The sequence below is a fragment of the Aptenodytes forsteri genome, unplaced genomic scaffold (genome assembly GCF_000699145.1).
Source record: "Aptenodytes forsteri isolate BGI_AS27 unplaced genomic scaffold, ASM69914v1 Scaffold53, whole genome shotgun sequence".
NCBI classification, from domain to species: domain Eukaryota; kingdom Metazoa; phylum Chordata; class Aves; order Sphenisciformes; family Spheniscidae; genus Aptenodytes; species Aptenodytes forsteri.
This window is the reverse complement of record NW_008795909.1, coordinates 13,228,835-13,251,200: the sequence shown is the minus strand read 5'-3', so window position 1 is coordinate 13,251,200 and position 22,366 is coordinate 13,228,835. Positions and strand designations below refer to the sequence as shown.

General features: G+C 35.3%; 1 protein-coding gene across 1 annotated transcript in view; it reads right to left on the bottom strand.

Moving 5' to 3' along the window:
- Positions 1-987: 987 nt before the first annotated feature.
- The window catches only part of ERC2 (ELKS/RAB6-interacting/CAST family member 2), a 496,513-nt gene continuing 475,134 nt past the window's right edge, over positions 988-22,366 (bottom strand). Inside the window, exon 20 of the mRNA XM_019473456.1 lies at positions 988-1,068. Coding sequence (XP_019329001.1) covers positions 988-1,068 — 81 coding nt within the window. The remainder of the gene's footprint in view (positions 1,069-22,366) is intronic.

The following is a 22,366-nucleotide window of genomic DNA, read 5'->3' as shown; positions in this document are numbered from 1 at the left end:
AAACATTCTTTTTATAATAGCTTCATTTTGGGCCTAAGCCTACATAACAGGGTCCCTTTAAATAATATTCCATGCCTTGAAACATATTACAAAAACTGTTATATCAAGGCAAGTTATGCAACAGCTCTTTATGGTTTTAGCATATTTACTCTGTCACGCCATATGTGAGACTGCAGCCTCCACAACAAAACCTTTACACACTGAAGTCATTATCTCTGTGAAGTCTGCAACTGGCATTTAAAACTTATTGATGGCCTGGGTATTGGTGGCTCAGTAGGCAGCACTCTTGCCGGAGGCCCAGAAGGTCAGAGGTTCACATTCTGCTCAAAGAACAAGTTGGACATATTCCAGGATTGTGTGTGGGCTGTGCTAGACTCCTAAAGGGGCAGTCCTTAGGACAGTAAGTGAAACCCTGTCTGTTTTGTGCATATCAAAGTCCTCTTGGAAATGGAAGAGGAAGAGTAAGAAGCAAGTTTAACTTGCCTGAAGCAAGTGAATGAAAATGAGCATACTTGCCAGGGACCTGGATTTAGTTGTGTGTGCTAAATACGGAATGGTACAACTACAGTACAGTGAACAGTTTTAAATAAGCCATTTTGGTCTTTGTGGTGAGATTATGTTCAAGAGACAGGTACAGACTGCCAGGCATGCTCATTATTAGCTAACTTCCATAATAGCAGAATGACTTTGGATTCAATTTCACACCATGGAACTATGAAAAATGCATGTGTAGTTTCGGTGAGGAGTCTAAACAAAAAAGGTTTAATGCTGGTAAAACTTCAGAACGTACTATATAATTACTGAAAAAAATCTTCAGCCAAATATCCAAGTCAATACTAGCAACATATATAGAGAATAATATAAATGGAGATTCAACCTGCTCTGGTGTTAAACTTTGATACTTGAATATCCCAGATGTCTCCCTCCTCCTCTTCTTCTTTATAGACAGGTAAAGATGGATCTCTTGAAGGAACTGGGGATCACACTCTAGGCAAAGGTTGGACAGGTGATCAATGTACAGCATGAGATTTTGCCGTGGCTATGTGCCTCCAACAGTGACTGGATCATCTGGTTTAGAAAAACAATTCAAAATTGTAATATTTTCTAAAGAACTTATTTAGGGAAAAATTAGCAAAAGGGAGAACAAATGATTTTTATAACATGGAATGTATCACAGAACTTCTTCCCATAATTATATAGTTCATTTTAAAAATTCATTTATTTCTTATTTAACGTTTAATTCATTAACTTTTTAATTCCTTAGAAGTTAGCCTTTAGAGGATTTTATCCCATTTCCATTGGCAGAATGTGTTCAATAGTTACCGATGAGATATGAAGTTATTCTTGTAAGTTTCAATTTCTTCTTTTGATGTCTAACACAACCATACAAAGTGCCAAGGCCAGGCCTGGCCCATTATTTAAACAGGCTTTGGAGCACGCCACTATTTATTAGCCAAATGGGATTCTACTCTGTAGTGCACTTCAGGGAGGTATTCACAGAGGTTAATGTTTGTTAATGAAGATTCATCTCCCAACACTCCCTCCATCGTCAATAGACTGAAAGAGCATTTTCTAAAGGACCATTCAGAGCACCTAAAGTGAGACTGTTTCTTCTAGCATTTAGGAACATCATCTTTTATCTACCTATCTTGTACATAGTGCTTTTTTTTTACCATCAGAGAAAAACAAATAATGCCCTCCTTCACAGAAATATCCATTAGTATAATGGACGTTTAGGTTTAAGTTTGGTGAAATCAACCTGTGTTTAAGCAACAGTGTTTACACACAGTAAAAGAGATCATGAATTACAAGCATCATGACATCTTTAGGCTATCACACAATTAATGTGTAAGCAATGAGCTTCTTAACCAAAACAAGTTAATGATGGCATTATTTCTAGTTTAGAAACAGAGGAACCCATAACATAATCCCAGTGTAAATTTGCAAAGAATCAAGAGTTCATTTTGTCACTAAAATATGAAAAGAAGCTATTTCAAGGAACGAAGGATGTCCTCTTAACCTGTGACAACAAGTTTGTTTGGTTTTTTCTCTTCTCAGTAAGAAAGCAATTAGGTTTTTTTCCAATAAAAATATCCTTGTCCACATATAAACACTCCTGGTAATCATGTAATTACCTTACCCAATCAGATTAAATTGCTGTCAGTTGAGTTCCCACTGTTGATTAACTTTCGTGTACTCTAAACCTAAATGAAGTCTTTGGTAAAGTCACTTAGTCATTTACAAAGGTGTCTCTATGATTCCAAAAAGTATAACAGCAACATATTATTTGCTATAATCATCAAATATCCAAGGTCATGGATAGATCACAGTGGAGCCCTTTTTTAAAACCCAAAGAAATACAGAATTAAACTATGTTGCTTATTTTTGTGTTTCTTGCCATGACTTCTAAATGTAATAGTAACCTTTGACCTCCACACATTAAACACCATAATTATGTAATTAAAACTAATTATGCAATTTAACATACATATTTTTGTCCTACAACAGGCAGGTCAATTACCTCACTCATTGACCTTGGAAGCTTTCACAGTTTAAACAAAACAATGAGGCTTTCAATTAATTTTAAAGTACAGAGAAGGAGCAGCAGAACGACAAGTCTTCAAGCTAATATTGCATAGATGGATCACTTACAAATCTCTTCATTCTGTATTACATAAAGTAAATCCCTTGATAAAAACTTCTAAACGTCTGTCTGTCTTATATGTTTCTATCACTAGAAATGTTAACACATTTGTGAACAAATAACGACAAGTCTAGTTGCCAAATGCAAGCAAGAAAGGAGGCCATATATTACTTTTTTCTTTGTCCCACTTCTTTTCTTCAGTATGGTTTGCTTTGCTTCCTCCTATATTTCTCTGCCTCTTTCCCTGTTTCACCTTCACTTTCTGCAGTCTTTTTTTTGCCCTTTTTTCTTTGTTATCTTCTCTGTTCCATTGCTAGCTGTAAAAATTGATAACAATTTATATATTATCAAACTACTGTAGCCGTTGTCTTTTCCAGTTTCCGCTTGCATCCCTAACCTCATTCACAGGACGGTGTTTCTCATCATATCCTGGCTCCTGCCGATGATAATCCAGCACGCTGAGGGAACTCTGGACTGCAGAAAGCTACAGCTAAAAGAAACGTGGTACATGCTCTAAAAAACATTCTAAATTTTCCAGTGCAGGAAGCGTGGTACAAGTGAGAGGCACCTTATGAAATTATTGTAATACTTTTCACCTGGATAATGTCTTTATTCTCTTCATACACTTAGGTAAGCTATATATACTGCACTGAAAATTTTAAAATTGTACGACAGAGACTCATTCAATATTACATTGTGTCCAAGGAACTTCCTTCTTTTCATAGAGTAAAATCATCATCATAATTCAACCACATTTTTATTTTTCAGTAAACTAAATCCCATTCACTAAAGAACAATTCTTAAAGCAAGTATAAGCCTAGGAGCTCTACATTAAAAAGGATCATGTTCTGCTATCCTGTTTTTTCAATTGCTATCTCAGCCACAAATAGTTCTACCGAAGTTAATAGGCTTAGCTGTGAAGTAAAGTGACAAGACAATGTATATATAGGTATACCAATCAAGCTTTAAGTTGTTTTCTCTAAACCTTGTTTTACATGGGGATCAGAAAATAGCTACTGGCAAAATACATACGCAAATCTTTGCTAACTTCTTGAAAGTACAGCAAAAATATCTACAGTGCACTTTGTGTTTTGGTGTCATTTCTAACACCATTTTTGGAGTCCCTGTGGTTCTCTGCTTTAATTAGTCCTGACTTGCACAAGCAGCTCAAAAAGATATCAGTAAACCTTTAACATAATGGAAACAAGGAGCACTGAACTCTGAATGAGGAGTTACAACAGGAAAGAAACAATTTAAGATGGTAGCAGGCCTTATTGCAACATTAAACCTCAAATTGGATCTGATTTGTATAAAGTAAACCAATATATTGAAATAGTGCCCCAAACTTCTGGACAATAGTTTGAAGGAAAATAATATAGTGCCTGTGTAGAAATTCTATCCAAGGGAAAGAAAGAGATTATTCCTTATACTCTGATTTAACAAAAAGGTTCCTTCTGTTTTGAACAGAACATTAAAATTCTAATTCAGCTCATAGAGCATCCCAAACAGAGCAGCAAAAGAATGTGTGAAGGAGTCCAAATATGGTGCTATTGAAACAGAGTGGATTAGAGGAATTGAGACAGAATCCTACAAGTGGCTAAATAGCAGCAGGAGATCAGCTTCACAAACAGCAGGATGCTGTTCTTTCCAGACATGAGTGACATAATACAGGCAAAACAATCAAGATTTTAGCTGATAAATGTATGCATTAGCAAAAGGTCTTGCTGTAGAACTTTCATACTCAACAAACTTTTAGGTAAATTATGTAGACCTAATTTACACTGGAGAGCATTTTGTCTTACTGAACATGTCATGTTGATCATGCAAAACAGAATCCTTTGTGACATAAAGACAGTAATTTTTAAGAGCCTAAATGCAGAAAACACAAGAGTATTTGCTTAATGATTCAGTAAATGGATAAAGCCAAAAGCTTTCGTAGTTTGCCACAGCTTCAATTCTGTCCTGAGCAATTCTATGTATATTAGGTTAAATATACATAAAAGTATTCGCCCCAAATATCTAGGATATCTAGAATGAATAAGTAACAAAATCTATGTAAGCCTATTGATTATTCATAAATTCCTTATTACAGCAGTAGTTTTAGAGAAGTTTTAAAGTTCTGAAGGGAAAAGTTGCATTTGTAAAGAGACATTGAGATACCAAAATAAGATGCACTTAATGAAAAAAAGGATCAATAGATCCTTTTGATTTCTAAACTTGATAGGATTTTATAAAATCACACTTTCATTTTAAACATCTATTTTTCACTCACACTATTTTCAAAATAACATTTAAAAGGCTGAGATTCCATTTACTTTCCATCTTAAGCTATGAGCAACCAGAAGAAAATTTGTTCAATTGCTTTTTAGCTAGGGAAGTGCAAAACATTATGTGTAAAACATTCATCTGTCTTCCCCAAATTCTTCCCTGTCCTCCACAGAATATCTTTGTGGACTAATTACTTTAGTAAGTTTGAAGTAAATTATAATTCTTAGGTCAAGAACAGATTCCAGCCTGGAGTAGAAGCCACACTTCCCCTTGACTCTTAGAACATTGAGAGACAAGAATTTCTGAGTGGTGGGGTAAATACAGGAGGCCTGGTAGAGAGCTAAAGAACATTGGAGCATACCATAGGTCCACCCACCACAGCACTTTTTCTCCTGTGGGGGCTCCTGGTATAGTCTTCCAGTTTAAGCAACCTTCACAGCATAGATTTTATGCATTGCAAACAGTATCTCAGTGTTCAATAGCCTCTGATGGATTCCCCCACCCCACCCCAAATTTATCAAATCTCTTTTTGTACCAGTAAAAACTCTGGCACTCACGGAATCACGTAGCAAGAAGTTCCATAAGTGAATTGCACTTTATAGGAAGAAATACCCCACCCTTCCCCCCTCTTTTTTTTTTTTTTTAAAACTCCCCAGCTGCTTATTTTATTTGGTACTCAGATTAATTGTAATATGAGGGATAGTAAGTAGCTGGTTTGAATTCACTTCTTCATCAAGGATGGCTTTATACTTCATGGAAATTCACAGGCATTTGGTTAAACCTTATTAGTTCTCCAGTTATCAATTATCCAGTTGACTGTTTTAATTCAGAAATCAGTTTAAGAGGCAGTTGTGCCTTTGAGAACATGAGCTATAGTGATTAAGGAGGCAGGACAGAGAAAAGGCCAACCAGAAGCACAAAGGCACAGAGTTCCCCTGCCACGGCTTGGGCAACCACATAAGAACATCATGACATTTGCAGAAGACACCTGAAGACTGTATTCCCTGAGCCCTTTCCCAGCACATAACCAGAAGTTCACCTATCATCTGATCACAAAACAGGCATTTCACATTGCATGATTGAGTGAGGGAACATGACAGATGATGTCTGTATTTTGATAATTTGATGGACATGGAAATAGATTTATGGTCATTTCTTCTGGAGAAAGACCAGATTACAGAGCAGATCAAGTTCTTGCTAGTTGGCTCCAGTCTATGGATCTTGTCACAAGTTGGCCATCTGTGATGTTAATGTGTATGATTTCTGGAGATCTTTCATAAAACTGTACGATCAGGAATTTGAAATGATGTAGAGATAGACATAGTATTCAGCAGTTCTAGCTCTAGTCCCCTGCTCAGCTGAAAAATAACTAGACGATGCTGCTTTTCTATTACCTGCAGCATTGTGCAGTTATTGAAATATGTAGTCATCTTGTTCTCATCACCACCGGGAGTGTGACTTCTTTACATGTATGGATGTATTGCACATTTATAGCATGTTCGGTACAGAGCAGAGCAGCTCTGTAAAAGCTGATTAAGACATTATGCTGAGCTAAAAATTGGATGCTTTGTGAATATCTGCGTTTTGGCCTTTCCCCAAATGTCTTCCCCCCACAAAGTGAGAGAGGACAGCTGGAGTAGACTAACTTTCTGTACACAAGAGACTTTTTTTCTTTCCTTTTGAAGGTATTACTTGCATGTTATTACATTTACATAAAGGATCTTTATTCTTTCCCATATATAGTAAATTGCACTCCAGTATGTGAACACTGTATAGCCATTTCCCCCCCAAATACAAAATAGAATTATCCTCACTGTCATTCAAGCTTTTTTATCCCCCCATTACAAAGAATTGATGCAAATCTATTTTTGTTTGGTCTGTTTTATGCTGAGAGCAATTAATTCTAAAGCCTACAGCATAAAGACATACAAGTATCACATATGTTTTTAATCTACAAGCAAGTTATCCAATTATTTTAGGTAAACTTTATGATCAGAACCATTCTTACCATCTCTGATATGATAGGTTATTTTCTTCTTAATGGCTTAAGAATCATATACACTGCTATGGGGAATATACTTGAACATTCCTCATGTTTTACCTCCTGATCTTGAAATAATAATATAATCAATGAGCACATTTTGTTTATACTTATTAGTAAAAAGACACTAAAAGCATGCTGGGAAATAATATTCCATGCCTTAGGACTCAAACAAGTTCTCTTTATAAATAGAGCTTGTGTAAATCACAGACAAAGTTGACAAATTTCATGGATTAGTCATGGTGAAAATATCAGATTTCATGGTTTAAAACAGATTAATAGGAAAATCATATTAGAATCCCGATTATCCAAATTCTGCATGTTGTTGAAGAATAAAATGAAAAATAGTGACAGTTCCGGAGTCCATTCACTTATTTACACTTGCACTGAGTCACATATAGAGCGTAAATCTTCCTCATCAACCAAGTGCCTTGTAAAACCTCTGAAATCTATATTTAGCTACATTAGGCAAGACACACTAGAACCAGAACATCGGGAATTATAGAGACTATAGTACATTCAAGCTATTTCAATGCATTTTTCCATCAAATTATCCTAACGTGAAAATATTCTGTCACCTTATAGAAAAACTTTAACTAAAGGAAGAAACAGACTTTGAAATGAAAGCTGTTACTTTCACAATTATTTATATTTGGTGCATTTAATTAAAAACTAGGGAAAGAATCTCCTAAAGAAGTTCCACTCTAACAGAATATCTCAGTATTCTGGTAAAAATATAAAATTCATACCAGTGAAAAACAACATTTGGAGTTAAGAGAAACTATCAGTTTTCATGTAAAACTTCATGGGTTTTAAGTCTTTCATGATGATGTAATTTCAAGTGAGGCCTTATTTAAAAGAGAGGTTACATATAACCATGTGATTCAAAGAGACTTGTTGACTATATAACTATTTGGCTTGATGCCTGTATCTCTTCTACTTAGTTGTATAGACCACTTGTCATCTTTGCGTACGAAGACAGCCAATTTGTCAGACATTTGCTTTAATTCTTTTTCTTTGTCTTCTTTACAATATCCTTCATATACATCCTGGTCATCAATATCATATATCTGACTGGAGGATGGAAATTCATTTGTGTCTCCGTCTTATTTCCTTTGCATGCAATCCTCCCGGGTCTTATAGGATGTACTTAATAAGAACCACATTATTCTGCTAAAGGAAGTCCTTGAGCAGACTTTGAGAAGCAGTATGGCAAATTAGTTTCAGAACGTGGAAGGTCAGGTTGGAAATAAAAAGCTGCAGTTATCTGCAGTATTTTCTGCAGTTCAGAAAGTAGGAAAAAGAGGTCTAACTTTCAAGAAAGGATTTGTTTGATGTTCTTCCTTTAGAAAGATGGACTAATTTATCCACAAACAATAATGTGTTGGACGTTAGCTGAAACAAATTAAAATTAGCTTTTGGTTAAATTCAAATTCACACTTTTAATATATGAGCAATCACATTTCTCTTCCAAGTGTATTTAAACACTTTTGTTTCCACTAACTTAGAGCATTATTTGCAAAAAATTCTATACCATTCAAATATTTAAATTTAAAAGTGTGTTTGAGTTTGAACATAAATAGCCCTTTAGATGGTTGGAAATGCCAGGTTTATAGCTGTCCTTGCAACCTTAATTCTGCCCCCTGGTGTCTATGAATTATGGTTATTTCTAACTAATGATCACACATTTTTCACTCTAGGATCTCAGTGTCATTCTGCTCACAGGCTAAATGTTTCTTACAGAGCGAAGTTGCCTTTCAATACTACCAAAGTTTTTAAAATGCTGCCTTTGCGAAGCACCTCCCTAAAACTATGTTACTATTTGCTTCCTGGGCTTCTCTGTGTTGCTCATCACTGTATCTGTATATCTCTAGAACACTAACAAACTGCTTTCTGCATCTTCTTTGTGATACGAAAAGAGCATTATTATCTGTGTGGGAAAAGATGGTGCACAGACAATGGGCACAGTTTCAAAAGTCTTTGTTTGTTGCAGATGTCTTGGTCATTTGCTCTAATGCGTTAGGCTTACTTGTGTAAAGTTCTTCGGTTTTTACAGTCCTTTTCATTTTTTAAACAGTTGTATAGACTTTAACATGTTATATTTGACACACGTCTATAAAATAAAATTGTACATTTTATTTTCCTCATTTTGTAGATGTGAAAGTTACTTTTGCCTAGGCAGCCCAGAGAACTGTTAGAAATGGCCTGAAACTCAGAACCACTCCTGGCACTTCAGCACTGGTTTTGCTTCTGATGACCAGATACTTTTACTACCATAACAGCAGTGTTTTCATTGCTCTGAGGTACTGTGAATGCTCTATACATCTAAGCCAGGTCATGACTGAAATAAATAGAAGTTCACACAATACCTAGCCTAGGCAGCCCAGAGAACTGTTAGAAATGGCCTGAAACTCAGAACCACTCCTGGCACTTCAGCACTGGTTTTGCTTCTGATGACCAGATACTTTTACTACCATAACAGCAGTGTTTTCATTGCTCTGAGGTACTGTGAATGCTCTATACATCTAAGCCAGGTCATGACTGAAATAAATAGAAGTGTACACAATACCTGTATTTTTGGTCTACACAATTCGTTAGCACGTAAGAAATCTGTAGCAAGAGAATGGATAGGGCTAAGTTGACCAATAACATTATTGTTTGTCTCTCTCTCAGTCACTGTCCCATTCAATATGCAACTCAAGAATGTATTTAGTATAATAGATAGCAAGCATGGAACAGCAGTGAGGTGCTACAGAAGAGGTAGTACATGGCTGTATAACTGAAAAGCACTGCAACATGTACCAAAAAGGGCACCAAAATAAAAATTATATGAGCTACTTTAAATCTGGCACTTCCTAACTTCCAGACTTTTGATTTACACTGTAACGTCCATTTAAATAAGCCATTTCGTTGACTTGCAACATAAATTTGCTGTATTAAAAGACATAAGTTACAGACAACTTTAATGATGACTCATCAGTATCAGAAGCAAAATTTGAGCTCTTAACAGTGACAGTTGAAGTACAGATATTCACCATTTAAAATAAACTTGTGGTTATTGGTGACCACTTCCAATTATAGTATTGCGCACTGAAAGAAAAAGCTGCTTGCTTATATACCTGAGCAAATGGAAGCATTTTGGTTTGCCTTGTTTATTGTTAAAACACACTGGAGCATAAATCCATCACTTATTCTCTGAACAAAATCTGAGTGCCTTCTCTGGAGTGGCCATGCAAACTAAAAAATAGTGGAAATAGGGCTTTTGATTCTTTAACCTACCAGCTTTTCCTCCCTATTTTGAAATGGATCTGATCCAAAAATCAGCTGGACTTATAAGGAGCCTTTTTGTTGATTTCACAGTTAGGTGACATACAACTTGGAGGAGTTTGAGCAATGCATACGGTCAGGTTAAAAATATCAGATCTACTCTTTGTTTTTAACATCTGGTTTTCAATCACACAGACCTAAATGGATTTCTCATTATCTGTTCTAACATCAGTAAATTAGAATCAGCTACAAAATTTAATTAAATAAATTTCTTCATAGAAGCAATGAATGCATCATTAAGACCCAATAATAGTCTCAGTCAAGTCTATCAAAAACCTCCCATTTTCTTTGGCAAGAGCAGATTAAAAAATGAAATAATATGAAAATAGTATTTCTCTCTCTTTCCAGTAGTGAGCTTATGTATTTTGTGTCTGTATTTCATTCTCCTCAGTGATGAAAAATTATTATAAACAATTTTTGGTTCTTAACATGCTGGGGTGCAAGAACTGCAAAAGACATCTTTGATTTTCTATTGACACTGAAATGAGAAATAAAAACCCCACAATATTTCTGTTACAATTCTAAAAAAAAAGGAATACAAATTTTGGACTAAATTTGGTCAAAACTTTGACACAATAATCTCTCCCCCACCTTCTCATATACTGAAAGAAATAACTAATCCATGTTTGTAAAGTGTTTTAATGACCTCAGATAAAAATTACAGAAATGCAAAGCAAGTATAATTGTTGTTATTATGATGAAAATGTCTAGTTCTACTCACTATGTTCATTGCCTTAAGTAACACAGTGGGTAGCCTGTTATTACTAAAGGAATAAACTTTTTCATCAAACACTCTTTATAAAAATATTTCCCTGGAAATGTAACACAGCATGTAGTAAGACTACTACAATTTTCCATCAACTATGAGTACATGCAGCATAGGTACTGTATTTAGATAATTTTACTTGAGCTTTTTGGCAATAGTTCCTCTTAAGGAAACCTACATTAACCTGAAATTTAGAGTCTGTTATCCCCAGGCCAGCTTCATTGGAATTTTTAATATGGCACTGTCTATTCAACAGTTCTGTGTAAAATGCCAATAAACTGGCCAGAAAAGAGCTGAAGGGCTAATTGCCTTTTAACTCCACTGTGATGATAAAGTCACATAGAAAGAAAGGAAAATCTCCCACTGCTTTAACAAGTTTATCTGACTGCCACTTTAACAATCTCTGTCTGCATGCACTTTAGTGCATTCGCCAATAAAAGGATAAAAGCATTCAAAATCCTATACCCTCAATAACTAAGAAAGTCCAGATTCAAAACGTCTGCTCTGCTGGAATCAGCCCATTAGGTCAGCTAGCTTTTTGCGTGGTACTTGATTTCAACTATACAGTATATACCAAGGAAAATTTTCCTTTTGATGCAAAAGATTATAAATCCTCAGGAAACTGGAGAGAAGAAAAGGAAGGATACCATTTTGAAATAATAATAAAAAGCAGAAACTGCTTCTCACAGATGAAGGGTGAAATAATGCCAATCAAGTCAGTCGTGAAATTCCCATTGACTTTAATAGGGCAAGAATTTAACCTCAAAATAAAATACAATACAGGAAAATATAGCATCATTTAGTTTTTAATGCGTGATAAATACATAATTTCAATTTTCAATTATTCTCTGTTTCTTCAAGGACATTTTATATTGTTCTCTTCTAGACTTCCCTCTTCAAAAATCCAGTTTTATAAATACCATTTTTTTCATGAGATTGTGAATGAGATTTTCTAGCTACCTCTGGTTTTCTGCACTTTTGGCATAGTGTTATTTCTTATTAATCCATAATTAAAAGTAGGGATCAAATAATATCAGTTATGGAAGTCAATATTTATAGACAAAAGGCATATTTTCCTTGGCCAGTTGAGTGACAACCATTCTTGTCCTACATGATTCCACAAAACGAGATGGTTATTAAAAGACATTTCACAGAATGATTGAAAGGAAGAAGCTAGTGGTCACTTAATTTTTGCTAGACCTGTATTTTCACTTTGACCAGAGAAGGAACACAATCAGCTCTGATACTGAATTGACCTGTTCCACTTAATAAAATAAAAGCAGCAGTAGAGGCATTGTGATTGCCAGCTGCAAACCACTGAGTGTTGTTTTTCTATTAAAAATCTCTTCCATGTTTTTCTTATTGTAACCTGGAAAGAGTACAAAATCTGAAATCCAAAGGAATTTCTATAGAAAAGAATACTGTTAACACCGAAAGTTCCTCAAGTACTCACAAAAGCAAATGTTATATCATATTACAGTAAAATTTAAAAGCAGAAGTTCAAACTAAAAATGAAGTGTCCTTCAAAACAGACTTATGTGCATCAGAGCCTATGCATTAATGTACTTATTTCCATACAGTTCTGCATTTCCCTTCACCATCACTTCATAATTTGTTCCAGATTTTGTTATTTCTTTCACATTTGAAGGCACATTGTTCCACATTTGGGTGATGAAAGACTGAACTGGATGGAAGTACAGTGAAATGTTAGAGAGAGAATGAAAACAAAAATGAAGTTAAATTTTCAATTTATAAGGTAGTAACGAGACTAAAGAAAATTTAGTGCTCAGGGAGACCCAGAATGTTCATGTTCACAGTACAAAATAAACAACTTTGCTATCCTTCCAAATTTAAAACGCCAATACCTAAGGGAAGTAATGAATTTATCCATAACAATACACTACTTTTAGGTTGTCACTGCAGTTCAGGGGTATTCTTAAAGCTTAGATCTTTGTTACTAGATTAGAAGGCAGAGTAAACTAAAAGATCAAGCTAATCTAGGATAAACTTCTTTTCCACAGTTCAAAGGCATTGGCCTTTCCACAGGTTCAATTGCTGGTTTCTTTGAAGATGTGCCCTAAAGTTCATTAAAGAAATTTCACTGACTTGAACTGATTTCAACATTAAAAAGATAACGCGAGAGCTTCACTGCCAGAAAGAACCTGACAGATTGACTTTGAAGCTTTTTTAGGTGGTATTAGATTATTTTTTTTATTCTTCCGCTAAAAGCCTACTTTATTTAAACAGATCTTTATGTTTAAAACTTTAAGAAAACTTTAAAAATTAAATGGAAAAAATCTTGAAAACACAGATTTTAAGAAATCCAGTAAAAAAAGATTACTTAATTTTTTCTACAGAATCCAAACTCAGCGTCACTGATTTTTTCCCCGTCATTGACTGTCCTTAACAATATTTCCAGGTGGCAGTGCACATAGTGAACTGTCAGTTATTGCTTACGCAGCATCTAATCCGTGCAGAGAGCTTTGCAAAGAAATATAACGGCAAGAACAACTGCAGTCTTTAACAATGTAAGATTTAGACAGATTTACATAGCCTTGTCTTAATAATAGGTGCTCCATAACCTGTCGATAGTTATTTGAAGAGGAAAACACTGTTTAAGATTTTCTCAACCTCTGCTGAAATTGAGACACATTTGCTGATTATAACTCCAGAGTTATACCTCATCATTAAGGTAAATGTTTGTTTTTTACACTAGGCTGAATGCTAATCACCTTATTCAGGAAAAAATAGTAATTGTTGGTAGACAGTCTTAGGAAGGGGACTTTATTAATAACCTAGCTGAAGGGGAGGCTCTGCCTAGAGAACGGGACTGCTTCAGTTATTGCTAACGCAGCATCTAATCCGTGCAGAGAGCTTTGCAAAGAAATATAACGGCAAGAACAACTGCGTCTTTAACAAAAAAATCTTGAAAACACAGATTTTAAGAAATCCAGTAAAAAAAGATTACTTAATTTTTTCTACAGAATCCAAACTCAGCGTCACTGATTTTTTCCCCGTCATTGACTGTCCTTAACAATATTTCCAGGTGGCAGTGCACATAGTGAACTGTCAGTTATTGCTTACGCAGCATCTAATCCGTGCAGAGAGCTTTGCAAAGAAATATAACGGCAAGAACAACTGCAGTCTTTAACAATGTAAGATTTAGACAGATTTACATAGCCTTGTCTTAATAATAGGTGCTCCATAACCTGTCTAAAGTTATTTGAAGAGGAAAACACTGTTTAAGATTTTCTCAACCTCTGCTGAAATTGAGACACATTTGCTGATTATAACTCCAGAGTTATACCTCATCATTAAGGTAAATGTTTGTTTTTTACACTAGGCTGAATGCTAATCACCTTATTCAGGAAAAAATAGTAATTGTTGGTAGACAGTCTTAGGAAGGGGACTTTATTAATAACCTAGCTGAAGGGGAGGCTCTGCCTAGAGAACGGGACTGCTCATACTTTCAAGATTTGTTATGAAATAGCTTGCAATGTATTACAATTAGATACTTTTTTAGTACATAATGCTGCACTGATGACATGAAAAAAATTAACACAGAGGAAATTTCCCAAATCAAGGGTAAGCATATCAGCATCAGTTTTCAGAATAACCAGGCACCCTCTAACTTTCTAGCAACACAAGCTGTAGTTTCTGCTTGCTACAGACTTCTGCACCAGACTCACAAAATGGTATTATTGAATTTTATTCGATTTCATGTTTACTCTAAATACTAACTTATTGACCAGATCCATTCAAATAAAAACCCCACCATGGAGTCTGACAACTATTATTTTGTAAACACTGCTGAGGCATGGAACTTGCTTTCTTGGACAATAAATTCTACATATTAAGGTCAATTAAATACTTGCGTTGCCTCAACAAATTGCCTACAGGACAAGTCAAATATTCTGGCCGTATTCTATTGCACCTTTAAGCTATTCTACCTTGAACCTTTATGAGAAAATCCTGAACAGAGAACTGTCATATGTACCAATGTTTATTTGAAACACATCATCCTTGGCTTTTTGATGTATCCTTTGTTACTCTCTCTCTTCATAAAAGCACACAGCTGTCTTTTTAAGTCTATTTATTTTATTTACTTTGCTTTTTTGAGTTCAAGATTTTATCTTGTAGATTAAAAAAAAATGACAGAACTACTTGTCAATGTTGACACATTTAGGCCTTGTAGTAAAAGTTGTCGGGCTATGCAGCTCACTCGAGGAAACTGTTTTATCAGAATAATGGAATTGATTTCAAAATAATTATTTAAAAAATTACAAGATGATTGATACAGGTATACATACTGAAGATAAAACACTGAAAGCAAATCTTTTGCTGTATATTCCACCTCTTGCAGTGATGAACAAGCAAATATTTTACTGATTAAAAAGAGATTGAGAAGCTGATCCTTCTCTCTGTCACTTAGCTTAATGTTAACTGCATAATGTGATTAAGGCCTAGACACATATCGACAATTTTTTTAAATTTACAGAATGAATTTGTGTACTAGTTTGTCTATATCTTGCATACAATCTACTTAATGTGTATTACACACACAGAAAAAACTTCTATGGTACAACAACATTATCAACTTACAAGTTCAAACAAGCAAAATGTAAAAAGTTCCAGAATTAAGATTATCTGTTCAGCTTGAATTTTGTACCTTAGTAGATATTAGTTATGATACAGTCCTTAATTCTGCATATTATATTTTTCCCCAGGACTCCTGCCTCAATCAGTACACAGAATGGATGTCAGGCCCATGACCAGCTAGCCAACATTTTTGACACATCTTCAAGCTTGGTTAGTTGAATGCTATTCAAACACTACTGTCAAAACAAAACTATTATTTTCATTCAGGCTTTTCTAGAGCATTCTTTATTATCACATTATTGCATTCATTTACCTGAGTATCAGCATCCACTACTCAGTCAACTTGCAGTTATCCTCATCTCTCTGGACTCTCTTCCGTTACTACCATTAGGGATTTTGCTCAGCCAGTTCCAATTTCCCCTCCAACTTCCATATTCAATCATTCTTATTTGTGTACTCCGACCTCCACCATGCTTTCCAATCCCCATCTCACAATGCCTTCCTTCACAGTTTAGCAGTCCCAATTTTTCTCCTCGTCTCCTGAACTACCAACCATTATTCGCACCTGTTTGCACCACTACCTCAGCTCTACCTTACCCCTGCAGCAGCTGACATACCCTTTCTTTTTTATTGAGATATATTCGCAAACTCTTTTCCCTCCTGCCTCAAGGTTTTTCCTCAGCCTCAGTCCTCTCTGGATCTCATTCTCCCCCCTCAAACCAACTTGTTGAGAAAAATCCCAGCTATGGACTGGCAGATGGCACAGAAGATACAGGAGAAACAATATCTCAGCTTCAGCTCTGGACCTGGCACAACAGAAGCTGTCCCAAACTGAAAATAAGGGAAACCTTCCTCAGCCCCAGAGCTGATCGTGAAGATGGAATTCTAGTTTCTAAAACCTAATGATGTCATGCAAAGTGGGATTCTTCTAAAAGCCAATAAATTAGCCAAATTTATCAAATATTTACTTGGACAACAAAAAGTACATCTATGAAATGAATAGTACCCAACTGCTAAAACTGAGGACACCACCTTGAAGCAATGGGATCAGTAAACCTTTTCAAAGAAGTTTCCACTTGTATTGTTTACTAGTTTGGGTTTGGTTTTTTTTTTAACCTATATCCTCTGTCTTGGAAATAGCTGAGTCTTTTCAGCTAAGCACATGGAACCATTTGTGCATAGTATAAACTCTTGAGACAGATACCTCACTTGGCAAGTGTCCCAAGTAATTTTACAAAATTATCAGATAAAAGAAAGAGTTTCTTTATGGGAAAGGTCAGGCAACCTTTAAAAGAAGAAAGGATACTAGGCAGGTTTGTAAACTGGGAATATATAACGCAGATAAATAAACCCATACTACTGCTTTATTGTAATAACCTATTTAATTTGTTTCTTTTTGTTGTTGGAACCAGAAAGGGAATTCTGAAGTGCTGTAATTATAAAATAAAAAAATGTAGAAGATCTTGGTTGATAATTATTTGTTAAAACAGCTGAAAAACGCTATTAAAAAAAAAAAGCAGAACAAGTTAATAAATACTGTAAAAGTTCTTTGTAAAAAACGTACATCGATATAATTTTTGTATATTGATATAATATTTACATATTGATATATTGATATATATTTCACATATTGATATAAATGTTCATATATTGATATAATTTTGGGGTCCTTCTTGCTAAGGACCTTTGCTAAAAAACCTCCAGCATGATAGGAATAAAAAATTGTTGCATGCATAAATATTCAATAGAAGGAAAAAGGATATACAATACTTTCAAGATACAGTATTGCCAGAGAGAATGTTTCTATTTAGGGCTGATAAATATATTTAAAGTTATCTCACTAAATAAATCAAGAATTATTTTTTGCTTTTAAAATTTTGTAACATATTACTGTTCAAAATGAAGTTAGGGGTGCAATTAGTCACAAACCAGGTCAATACAAATAGATACATATAAAATAATTTATAAACAGGCCATAATATCTTCATAGTTTAGTTTCTCAAAATAGAAATATAACAGTTCCTATTTACACATTATTTTGTGAAGTTTAAATTTATTAAAAAGAGTACACGTTATTAGGAGTAATTAACACCAGATATTGATTATGATTAAAGATGCAATCAAAGGCCTCTCAGAGGAACATAATGCATAAACTATATACATAATACCTAAAAAGAATGGGCTGCTTGAACAACACCCTTACGCTTCAGCAGTGAAGGTAAAATTTGCTTTTATCGTTTGATGTAAAAGGTAACGGTTGACTTTCAACTGACATTGATGGATTGTAGATCACACCTTCAAACCTAGCTGGATGAATTCCAGTTTTCATAGGTGTGATATCACTATCAGTACTGCTACCACAGTCAAATAATTGACCAGTGACATCACACTCAAATTGTAAGATTTCATTTTGAGTCTATGGGCTGCCATGTGTTTAATACTGCAGTGTACCATGAGGGCCCTTAAAGCATTTCCTTTTAATTTTTTTTCTTCTGTTAGCTGGGTTATTAACTGTATTAGCAGTATTTCCTATTCTGCATATAGGAAATACCTGCTCATACCAGTAATACCTTGTCTAACTGTAAAAAAACTAAAAGGAAACTATCCACTATCCTACACTCCATAAATACATCAAGCTCTTAGGCACATAAAAGTGAGACCCTGCGATCCCTGGTTAATACCAGATAGATCTCTGTTAGAGTATTTTGGCTCCTTCTACACACTTTCCACCATTAAATTTGATTCAACTTAATCCTGTCTAAGATTAAAATAATTGTCACCTGCTATTATTTACTTTATTGAATGTGAAGGCTTACCATAAGAGGAGAAAAAACAACGAAGTAGAAGAAATGACAGCAATTACAGCCATTTGAAATATAAGTATTTGTCAGCTTTTAACATATAATTATAAAATTAAAATATAAGATATTTTAAAATCAGATTTATTTGCTGACAAAAAAGTAGTTGTCTACAATGTCTGTTGAATTCACCAAGTGTATTGCCTTATTTTTTAAGGCAAGGACCATTCATAAGAATAAAAACACGTTTTATCTTCCTTGGGTTCTTGGGAATGACTGTTCTTTTGCTAAGATACTGTATATTTTATTCTATGGGAATGCTATGAAAATTCAACCTCATTAAATTAATGCCTTGTGTAAAATTCAAAATTGTTGGTTCCCAAGGATGATGGTGTATGGAGGATAACTTTGTTAGCATATTGCATTTCCCTTAACTTTTAGCCTATTAATTTCCGCATCAGAATTCCATTTTTGTAAAGAGCGTAAGGGATGGGGGAGAGAATTGGAAGAGCACAAGTTAGAAAAACTCGTGGGTTGAGATAAAAACAGTTTAATAATTGAAATAAATTGATAATAATAATATGATAATAATAATAATACACAAAGCAAGTGATGCACAGTACAATTGCTCACCACCCGCCGACCGATGCCCAGCCAGTCCCCGAGCAGCGGCCCGCCCGGCCAGCTTTCCCCAGTTTATGTACTGAGCATGACGTCACATGGTATGGAATGTCCCTTTGGCCAGTTTGGCTGTGCCCCCTCCCAGCTTCTTGTGCACCTCCAGCCTTCTCAGTCGGTAGAGCATGGGAAGCTGAAAAGTCCTTGACTAGTGTAAGCACTGCTTAGCAACAACTAAAACATCAGTGCGTTATCAACTTTGTTCTCATCCTAAATCCAAAACACTGTACCAGCTACTAGAAAGGAAATTAACTCTATCCCTGCCGAAACCAGGACAGCTTACGATATTGGCATTTTTTTTAAGTCTATGAATGAAGTGAAATGACAAAAGCCTTGTTTTTTTTCATTTCAAAGGTAAAAAGACCAAACCACATTTTAATCCATTAATTTACACCTTAAGATCAGTCTGAAACCTGAGCTAAGTCCAGGATACATTGTTCCACTGAAATTCTATATTAACTAAATATTTGAAAAGCGCATCTTTATTTCCACAAAGATTATTTTTAAATAATAACAACTTCAAGAATCCCTTAGCTGTAGATGTTAAGTTATATTTAGAATTATAAAGAACATTCTCTTTTCCTCTTAGAGGAACATGAAGAACTATATACATCTGAAAACATTTTATTTATTAAAATTTAGTCATCTCCTTTCTGTTTTTTTGTACCACAAACAGATGCAGAAATGTATAATATTCAGTGTAGACATGTCTAAAAATGAAAGGCAACAGAGTATAAGCCAGAGTCAAATTCTTTCTCAGCATTAATTCCACCCTTTTTTCCTCCACCATGCATTCTTGCCCCTTCTACAACAGTCCTTGAAGTTTAGCAGCTTGAAATCATATGTCTGTCCGTTAAGCTGCTAGGTATGTGGAAACAAAGTTTTTAGGAGACCCATAAAATCAAACAAGATCAGACTAAATTATCTGTTGCTGATCTGCACTGATACATTACTGCTAGTCACTAAACCAGCCACTTTAGGTCCCGAAAAAAATTCAAGGGGCAATGAACCATGATATGCAACTTCATTGAAAGCTAGTTAAGCACATTATCAGACAGAGAAAGCATTTTCGACCCCCTTGGTTGTCAACTTGGAAAACAGTAAGAGTGATAATTACCTCTTTAGCACTAGTAGAGACCAACTGAAGTATTACAGCATGAAAGCTCTTTCGTTACACAAACTGATCTCCTACCGACTAGGAATGCATTCAACTATTTCTTAATTCTGGGATAGAAATTATGCCACAAAATTTGTACAGAGGCCTACCTGAAGAAAATAAGGCTGCACTTCAATCACTTTCTCCACTGTCATGCCTGTGCAGATACCTTCTCCTATATGCCAAGTATCTGAGATCAGATCAAAATGTGGTTGTGGACTTTCACTGTTCCTTCTTTTTCTTTTGGAAGACAGTGTATCAGACACTGCTTTGTTTACTTTCCACTACAGAGTTTGCAACCGAGCAACTATGTTTTATTCTCACTCCTCTGCTCTTTCTCCTGTATCACACACAGTCTGTTTTCCTCTTAGGTTTATACCTTCTAAGGCAAAAAAGGGACTGGAGCAATCATTTAAACATAGTGTTCCAAATCTTTTCAGATCACCTGCTACTGCTAAATGAAATGAGAATTAGCCACAACTCCCTTATATTTGCTATCAAAGACAGTATGAAAAGGTGTGTAAAAACTAAATATTGAGTATGTATTTGTGCATGAGCTTCCAGAGGAAAGTCTTGATCTTGGAGGACAGCAGTGTGCGTGTGGTGAGCAAGTTAAATCTTCCTTACTTTATAATGAAATTCTTAACCCTTCTCCAGGTCCTTTGCTTTGTATAATCTCCCTCATGGTTAAAGCCATGAGAAAACAACTGATGAAGGTGAAGTCCCTCCATGACATTGTGCATAATGTATCTTCAAGTGATTCCTTCAACAGATCCAGAATTTTTTGTTTAGCTGGAACAGTGCATCTTAAAGGAAGGTTTCAGAATGACAGAACCCACCACAATTTTTTGATGTTTAATTGTCTTCCCTGTTACAAATTTCTCTCTATTCTGTCCTGTGAATTTTTTTGGTGTGAAATATATGCTATAGTTAGTTCCATCACAAGTTTCCAGTCATCCTAAGTGGCTATTTGCAATTTTCAATCCCTCAATGTCATGACAGTGGCTTCTAAGCACTTCATCCCCTGTTTTCCTCTACAGTCATGACTGTTAGTTTTGTCTACTTTATGCTCTTCACTCATCAGACTCCTTTTACTTCTGCATCCTGCAAGAGCTGTATTTCTAATTTCCACTTTCTCTGTTCCTGCCCTCACTTTGCAAAATATAATTGGAAAAAGCTTCACATCCATGAGGCTTCCTTTGTTACAAATTTGTTCTTTTCCTCCATTTTTAATAGGCTTACTTTGTTAAAATTATTTCTACTAGCCACGATTCATTCCAAGATCCAGATATTTATTTGCCATTTCTTAAGTTTACCTCCCAGCACATTGTCACTATCTTTGCTATGAATGGTTTTGACAACTTTTTCAGCTTGTCACATATCGTCATATAAGTCATCTGACAAAATGGAAATACCAAAAAGTAAAGATGGAAACAAAAAATATTTTAAAAAATGTATCCATATGCAGATGTGGGCCAAAAGAGGTACTAGAAAGTTAAAGTGATAAAAACCGTGAAAGCATGTTACTTATCATAAAAATGATAAAAAACAGAAACTTCTAGGTTAGAGACATTAGTTCAGAACTACTAAAAACATTGTTTCTTTTATCCACTGTTTGACTTATACACTTACCTGAGAAGAGGTAAAAAAAAATAAACTGAAGAAACACAAGGATCATAATATCTTTTTTTTTTTCTCATGAGACAAAATTAGACAAAATGGAACTGTAATGGTTTAACCCCAGCTGGCAATTAAGCACCACCCAGCTGCTCACTCACTCCCCCGCAGTGGGATGGGGGAGAGAATCAGAAGGGTAAAAGTGAGAAAACTCATGGGTTGAGATAAAGACAGGTTAATAGGTAAAGGAAAAGCTGCGCCCGCAAGCAAAGCAAAACAAAGAATTCATCCACCACTTCTCATCAGTAGGCAGGTGTCCAGCCATCCCCAGGAAAGCAGGGCTCCATCACGTGTAACAGTGACTTGGGAAGACAAACGCCATAACTCTGAACGTCCCCCCCTTCCTTATTCTTCCCCCAGCTTTATATGCTGAGCATGACGTCCTATGGCGTGGAATGTCGCTTTGGTCAGT